This window comes from Amphiura filiformis, unplaced genomic scaffold, assembly GCF_039555335.1.
Source record: "Amphiura filiformis unplaced genomic scaffold, Afil_fr2py scaffold_96, whole genome shotgun sequence".
Taxonomy (NCBI): domain Eukaryota; kingdom Metazoa; phylum Echinodermata; class Ophiuroidea; order Amphilepidida; family Amphiuridae; genus Amphiura; species Amphiura filiformis.
Genome location: NW_027305560.1, coordinates 9,878 through 18,675, shown reverse-complemented (window position 1 = coordinate 18,675; position 8,798 = coordinate 9,878). Strand labels below are relative to the sequence as shown.

General features: G+C 37.3%; 1 protein-coding gene across 1 annotated transcript; it reads left to right on the top strand.

Annotated features, from left to right (window-relative positions):
* Window positions 1-1,221: 1,221 nt before the first annotated feature.
* Window positions 1,222-5,965, top strand: LOC140144903 (uncharacterized). Its single transcript, XM_072166701.1, has 4 exons — window positions 1,222-1,232; window positions 4,850-5,287; window positions 5,354-5,557; window positions 5,845-5,965. The coding sequence occupies exons 1-4, from the start codon at window positions 1,222-1,224 to the stop codon at window positions 5,963-5,965; spliced, it is 774 nt and encodes a 257-aa protein (XP_072022802.1).
* The last annotated feature ends 2,833 nt before the right edge of the window (window positions 5,966-8,798 follow it).

The window sequence follows — 8,798 nt, the reverse complement described above, 5'->3', positions numbered from 1 at the left end:
TAGGCCTACCATCTCTGTGGAGTAAGTGGTTAACTTTTAATCATTAATTCTATCTGTAGGTCTAGTTATATGTCTATGTTTCAGCGAAGTGTTTACCATGTTCGAGTAGGCCCCTAGATAACGCCTACATTTCCTTGAGTGAAGACAAGTTATGTCCAATTGGGGCAAAACGGAACCCATCTGTGGGACAAAACGTTTGGGGCAAAACGGAACCCTGTTCCGTTATGCCCCACACCTAGGGTTCCGTTTTGCCCCATACCCGATTTTTTAGAAATAGGTTGCATGCATAATACATCGTAGCATATAGGCCATGCACTTAATACAGCTCATGGCTAGTACCTTCTTGTTTACAATATACACAATTATTTGGGAATCCGATATTAATGAAGTAAAATTTCAGCGCATTAAACATCTACATATCTTACACCAGACGGGTAGTAATTTTTTGACTCGATCTTGCTCGAATGTCAGTGGATTATTTCAGATAAAATTTTTGTTGTAAATCCTCATAGCCATACTTGTGTTCCTCAATATAATTTGCATAGACGGCAGTATTGCGAAGGCCTATTTTTCCAGGTGGTTCCGTTTTGCCCCGGGGGTCCGTTATGCCCCACCTTCCCCTAACCGTGGTGTTTGTAAAATATTTTGTAAAAGATTTGCAATTAGGCCTACTTTGATTGGATTCGAACATTGCAACTTTACAATGCTCAAGAACACGAAAACTTGTGTGAAACATTGTTAAAAATTGTATGAAATGAGGATTCCTAGCGTAAACTAGTTTCTATACACTTTTAAATGTGAATGATAGGAGGTCTGTAGGCTAAAGGGGGCCCCGAAAATTTTTTGTGATGAATTTTTTTGCTTCAGCCCCCCCCCCCCAGCAAGTGTTTGTGAACGGTCGACGGTCCCTATAGGCCTACCACACACAATTTATTCGCTACCTGAAGTCGCTAATAGAGAATGAAAGATTTTTTATTTAATATTTGTTTTCAATTTTCGAATAATTATTTTTGTTTTCAATAGGCCTACGTTCCATAAAAATAAAAGTATTGTATCGGAAATTGATACCAAAATGGTATCGAATCGCCCACCGCTAGAAAAACCAAATCATGGCGTCTGTACAAAAATGTATGCGGAAGTCTATCGGCAAGCGAATACAGTGAGTTTCATGGATTTATACTGGATTTATAATGGATTTTCTTAAAGTGGAATGATTTCAGCATGCGGTACAGGTAAGTGACGAAACTGTTAATACACGTGAACTAGTAGGGTGTCCCATTTAGCTGTTATCATTGTGAACATACCGATTCACATTACAAATGCATTATAAATCATGTTTTGTAAGCTTCCCGTATTTCCTCAGAAAACTGAGCAAAAATTCACCTAATACTGAAAACCAAGGCATTTACTGTTCTTTAATTTCAACCTTATCAAACCTGAAACAAATATGCTGCCTTGCGAACACAAATTTTGCATATCATTGTCAACTAAAAGGGGGGAAATAAGTTTAATTTCATTGATAACATGAAATTGATGCATATTAATGTTTTCAAAGCTGTGCATAATTAATTAATTTCCCCCAAAAAATATTTTTTATACTTTTAGCGTCTGTCACAAATGCTTCACAAGTGTGAGTGATTGGATTAACGGTATCAATTCTGAAATTCTAAAGAAACTCGATTTTGTGAATCGAGGTCTATGTACCTCTTCCGAGCTTCTACCTTTAAAAGCATGTAAGCTACATTGATACCGATGCCACCAATAGAACGAGAAGATTTGCCCCTTCATTTTGCATACCACTTTGCCCAATTTTTTTTTCTCATTTCTCCACAAAATGCAGAAAACCAGCAAAAAAATCCAATGGGTGTAGTACCCCCTTAAGGTATTAAGCTTACAATATTTTTATTAAGGTAGGTATGTGACAAAAAAATTCAAAAGCAAATAATTCCTGTGTAACTGATATCATTGGAAAGGGTTTAAAAAATGGTTTCAAATGATACCAAAATTATTGCCCATAGTCAAATAATAAGAGAGAGGATTTTTAGGTTTACCAAACATGCACAATTTTGGTCCATCATTATCCATTTAAAGCAATGAACAAATGTCATGAATGTGTGACCTTTTGTAAGACTGTCAATTCATACATTCACTCAGCATGCTCAGCTTTTCATGCATAGACTCCATAGTTGATTGCACATTTTGGAATTTTCCGTCCACATCACCACTTTTACCATGTTCAAAAACAAGGTTTCTGTCCATAGATTTTGCCCATATTATTACACATGGAAGTAGATAAATATATGTAGGCCTACTAACATGACATGTGTGATTTAGAAAATAGCCTATATTCCTTCATCAAAATAAATGATAGTTAAAAAAGCCAAAACTTTTGACCGCTAAATTTTTAAACTTCTGAAAATAGTACCAAAAAAATTCAAATATGACCCAAAAGAGGAAACTGTTAACTAAGTCACCAGTATTTTCTTTCATCCAAACAACCTAAAATGCAATCACTACATCGAAATGAAAACAGCGCTCAGCCAAGATCAAGATCAATGCACAAACAGTCAATGTGGCCACATGCTCTAGCTGCAGGGTAGCTGATTGTCTGTCACATACCTAATTAAGGGCAGGAGTATTTCGTGATCCTAGCATTCTTTTTTTATGCCATTGAATTGCATAGATTAGATTAGATATCCATGAAAAAATCTTTATAGGCCTATCCCCAAAATTTCAGTTGATTCCGATTTTGCATTTGCGATTGCGAGCCGGGAATCTGAAATTGCGAAAAGGCTTATTAGTGCAAGAAATGTTTTGTAGGACTACATATAGCCATGCAGAGGTTCCAGTGGTATAAAGATCTCAATTTTTTTCAGAAACTGAGAAAGTCAGGGAATGAGGCGGTGGATCACGAAATGCCCTGGCTTCTTTTGACGTAGGCCTAAGTGTGTAGATTATTGTATGCTGATCAGCTATCCCCGCAGCTATCATGTCATAAACTGACCTCAAAAAGACACTTAAAATTTTCACAAGATCATATCTTACAATCCTGTTCATAAAAATGAACAAATTTTACACATAGGATTACTTTAATAATCTAATCTCTAGAAACACATTTCAGTATTCAACTCTTATATACTCTTATTAAACTCACAACAGTAAAATGCACTGACACGAAACCGCTTCCAGGACCACATTCACAGGCGAATAACTGGAACTCGGCAAAAGAAGTCTGTGAGAATGCGTACAAGATCCTTACACAGGTGATATTTCTAAAGAGTAAATGGAATACATGTAGTGTGGAACGGGCTGCTTCTGCTTTTCACACACTTTCTTCAAGAAACAGCTCTTGCGGGAGCTCTTGTTCCACACTATTCCATTTACTCATAGATTTCTTGTGTTGGGTGCCAATTATTGGGCTGTGAATGTGGTCCAGGAAGCTGTTCCATGTCAGTGCATTTTGCTGTTGTGTCAGTTAGACAACTGTTTGGTTTCTGCCAGTGTTTAGAGTAGAGTATTAAAGTAATCCTGTGTGCAAGTTTTGTTCATTTTTATGGAGAGGATTTTAAGATATAACCTTGTGAAAAATTATAAGTTTCTTTTTTGAGTCCAGTTAATCACACCCATCACTAGAAGCAGTTTTTGGTAAAAGTTGATCACGCCTATAATAGTCCCAAGTTACCATCAAAATCGGTATAAGGGGAGGGTAAAATGGAGGGGGGATTTTTTTGGCAAGCCGAGTGGGGGGAGGGGGCTATTAAAGCAATTTTTGGCACACATTTACGGGGCACCTTTTAGGGCTGTGCAATAATTATGAGCCCCCGGGGGGTAAAATTTCCAAGCGGCCCATCAAAAATCGTTTTCTCCCCCCTCTTGGTTGACAAATATTCATATATTTATGTGAAAAATGTTTGGAAAATCTTCAAAAATCGGCGAGGGCGGGATGTATATGTTATTTATATTTTACTTGGCCTGTGTTTAGCAAACTCCTGATTATCAAGCTTAATCTATCGTTTATCTCAATCATCCATTATTCTATAGACAGGCCAACACCAACAGGCAAATGGCTGAGCAAACATTCGGAGGGTTGTCCCCGGGCTGGATGGAATGGAGGAAAATGACTCCTGACCTAAGGGGCACATAATTGAAGAAAAATAGTGGGGTAAAAATAGTATCGGAAAAGCCGACAGAAAGTTGCGCTTCCCAGACATTTGAAAGGCCACAAGACATGCCTCCACTAAAATCGTTTCAAACAAATATTAACCTTCAGATAATTCTATATCCCCGTTCTATATCTTTCAGATACTGTGATTATTCGTCAATCTCTAATGTAATTCTACAATCACGACCTGGATATAGTTAGCTCTGATTTGGCTTGTCCGATTCTTTACTGAAGACAACTCTGCTCTGAAAGAATTGACTCTGGTCCATGCTGAATATAGAATTATATTTAAATATATAGCACAATGCTGAACACATTTAAAATGAATATAAGACTTTTAAAACCACTCACTTGTAAATTTTGTGGAATCTACCTCTATTCTTTGAATAGGTTGAAAGGTCACGTTGACAGACATATGATCAAATATGTTAGAGGTGATAGAACCAAAAAGACTAGAGAGACATTTCGGTGTAAATATCCTCAGAAATCTGTCAATCTAAAAGGATTCGTGTACACCAAAACTCACACTAAAGAGAAACCTTATCAGTGCGAGTATTGTCAGAAATGTTTTGAGCGAAGTAGTAATCTCAAACAACACATCAGAACTCACGCCAAAGAGAAACCCTATCAGTGTAAATATTGTCAAAAATGTTTTGCACAATCTGGTACTCTTAAATGTCACATCAGAACCCACACAAAAGAGAAACCTTACCAGTGCGAGTATTGTCAGAAATGTTTTGAGCGAAGTAGTTACCTCAAACAACACATCAGAACTCACACCAAAGAGAAACCCTATCAGTGTAAATATTGTCAAAAATGTTTTGCACAATCTGGTACTCTTAAATATCACATCAGAACCCACACACAAGAGAAACCATATCAGTGTGAATATTGTCAGAAATGTTTTGCACGAAATGGTGCTCTTAAATCCCACATCACAACTCACACAAAAGAGAAACCCCATCAGTGTGATTATTGCCAGAAATGCTTTGCACAATCTAGTCATCTCAAAGATGACATCAGAACTCGCACTAAAGAGAAGCATTATCAGTGCGAGTATTGTCAGAAATGTTTCAAGCAAAGTAGTAATCTCAAACAACACATCAGAACTCACACTAAAGAGAAGCCCTACCAGTGTGAGTATTGCCAGAAATGTTTTACGCTATCTTATGCTCTTAAACGTCACCTCAGAACTCACACAAAAGAGAAACCCTATCAGTGTGAATATTGTCAGAAATGCTTTACACAATCTGGTCATCTTAAAAACCACATCCTAACTCACAATAAAGAGAGACACTATCAATGTGAATACTGTCAAAAATGGTTTGCACAAAATGGTGATCTCAATAGACACATTAGAAGTACTCACATTAAAGAGAAACCTTACCAATGCGCGTATTGTCAGAAATGTTTTGTTTCAAATTGGATTCTCAAAATACATATCCGTACCCACACTAAAGAGAAACCCTTTCAGTGTGAGTATTGTCAGAAATTCTTCGCGCAAAATTGTGCTCTCAAAATACATATCCGTACTCACACCAAAGAGAAACCCTATCAGTGCGAGTATTGCCAGAAATGCTTTGCAACACTTGGTAATCTAAAACAACACATCAAAACTCACTAAAACCCTATCAGCGTGAGTATTGTCAGAAATGCTTTGCACGAAATATTGATCTCAAAAGACACTACCTAACTCACACTAAAGAGAAACTCTATCAGTGTGAGCATTGTCAGGAATCTTTTACACTACCTCATCATCTCAAAGAACACATCAGAACTCACATTGAAGAGAGAAAAGTGTGAAATGCTTTTCTCAAAACGGTAATCTCAATATTCATATCCTATTCACACTAAAGATACGCCATATTACTTGTGAGTATTGTTAAAATGTTTTACACGATCTTGTACATCAGAACTCATACAAAAGAGAACCCGACGGCGATATTTTAAAAAGTTGCTATAGGCATGTGCAAGGCTGTAGAAACAGAGGAAGACCTATAAAGACGTGGTTAAATGAACATGAAAGACTGGACGGGACGACGGGTCCAGGCTGTCAGCAGCTGAAAACAGAGAGCTTTTATTTCAAGAGCTATCAGTAAGTTACGAGCGAGATATGCATGTAAAATCAGCCGTTTTTTGGCCAAAATGGCATGATGAGTTAGACGGAAATTGCTGATGTGTGGTTCCGGAAGCCAACAAGAACATTGGCTGTCGATAAAACTCAAAGACATCGCAAACGAACAAGGTTTGCAAGCAGGCGTGTCTTGCCATCAAAAACATTGGCCGCATCGGAAAGTATTTGGACTGTAAGTGCTGAAATGTTGGTACACGCCTTTGTGTCATCGCAACTGGATTCCGCGAACTCTCTTAGGTTTGGACTTCCAGATTATCATTTGACTAAAGTACAACGTATCCAAACCATCGCTGCCCGCTTGGAGACGCTGACAAAAAGGCACGGACATATATCTCCTGTCTTACACGACCTTCATTGGTTGCCATGCAGTTAATAAACAGAGGATAGTTTACAATCACATGTACAAAGCCGTTATTGGAAGCTATTGGACTAGCACAATCACTTGCATCCAAGATCTTATCTTATGACCATCAAGAAACCTGCACACACTCGGAGATCTAGGCTCTTCACTCAACTTCGCTGCTACTTAGTGAACACTGTTTACTGTCACACACGGTCAACGTTCTTTTACTTAATTACGCTGCACCAATGCTGTGGAACGATTTCCCACCTCACATCAGGAATGCTTCATCATTGGACCAATTAAAGAAACGTCTTAAGATTTCTCAAGTCGTTTGTTTAATCAATATGCATATTTTGTAGGGCGCCTGTGACGAGGAATCGGTGATTAGTCTGTGTTGCTGTGCATTTTGACTTTCTCATCACGCCATACCGGTTCTGATACCGGGTTCTGATCGTCACGAGCGTCCCAAACCATGGTATTTTTGCCGATGTGTAAAAGTATTACCGTTTTGTATATATTTGTTGTAGTTTCAGATATTTTACTGTTCACCGCATTATGTTCTTGTATGTAATGCGCTTTATAAAAGTGTTTTATTATTATCTATTATTATTTAGTTTTAGACTGGAAATGACCCTTTAATGACCTTTGACCCTAAATCTATGAACACCCTATAAGACACGCTAATGCCAATGCATACACATTACATTACGCATACAATGGCAACTCGTTAACACGAACCCTCTTAACATGAAGTTCCTGATAACAAGAAGTATGTTTTATATTCCCAAGCATACATTTCACATGTTATTAGAACTGGATAACATGAACTCCTGATAACAAGAAGTAAAATTTGAATTCCACACAACTTCGCATTAATGAGTTTCCACTGTATGTTGAAGTAGCTGAAATCCTGCTATGTTGTTTATGGCAGAAGAAGCATTTAAAAAAGGATTTCGTCTCGGACCAGAAGTAACCCCTTAATGACCGTTGGCCCCAGATATTTGAACACCCCATAGACACTGGGTAATAGCAATGCCTGTGTGCAAGCGGCGTCACTGTGGTATTTGTGGATGAAGCATTTTGAGCTGGAAACAATGTTTTCCCCTATGACTCCTGTGTGACTTTTGATCCATCGAGGGTCATGTGACATGGGCAGTCATATTTGTGACCAAGACCTATGGTCAAAGTATGTTACAGCTAGGTCATGTTTTCTGATTTACAGAAACAGATTGACAGCAAAAGAAATCGGTGAAAACCAATAGATTCGAATTTATTTACAGATTTTGGTGATTTTTAGATTCATTTGCTTAAAACAAACAAAAAACAAACAAACAAACAAACAAACAAAAAACAAAAAAACACAACACAACAAACCAAACCAAAAATCCAAACAAAACCGACTGTACTTTGAAAGGTCCGTAACCCGTTGAACCGGGTGGTGTTTTTTTCGTCGCCTAAGACAACTTTGAGGATCTTTATTTGGTGACCATGGGTGTGAGAATTATTTAGTATATATGAAAATAATTCAAAATGTTGCTAAAGGCTAGTTGAGTAAATTGTCGAATCGTGGTATAATGTGAATAGCTATATAGCCTATTACTTCTGGCGAAAATTGTTGTGCTTATTTTAAAGCGGGCTTGTCGAAACGAAACATCTTCATAAACGACACATATCTCAAGAACCAGACAATTTTTGAAAACGCATTCAAATATTCTTGGCAGGCCTATAACTTTTTTTTTATGTTAATCCCCTAATCTAGACAATGATAGAACATATTGAACGACCATGACTACGCCGACACGCATTAAAGTAACATAACATTTTCTTATTAAAGTGGTCCATGTTTTGGAGATTTTGGTCATTTTTAAGCCAATTTGGCCGAAATGCAGGTTTTGCGTTAGAAAATGTTTGATTTGGCTTATTTTGAACATGAAAAAGTTCCCTTTTAAACACGGCCTACTGTATTTTGCGAAACGAAACGAAATGAATCAAAACGTAACGAAACAGATTTTTAAGGTGTCCTTAAACCAGTTTATGATTTGATATTATTCATGTGTTTCAATGATCTAGATTAAATTATTAAGCATTTTAAAGTTAAATTTAATAAATAAAATACCTTATCTGGGTATTATAGTTGACTCATCTTGCATTATTTTTTT

Bases quoted from the DNA above. Each gene is read 5' to 3' on its own strand.
- LOC140144903 (XM_072166701.1), top strand. The intron at 5,288-5,353 runs GCCCTACCAGTG...ACGTCACCTCAG, and splicing joins AGAACTCACACTAAAGAGAA to AACTCACACAAAAGAGAAAC. The intron at 5,558-5,844 runs GTATTGTCAGAA...TGATCTCAAAAG, and splicing joins GAGAAACCTTACCAATGCGC to ACACTACCTAACTCACACTA.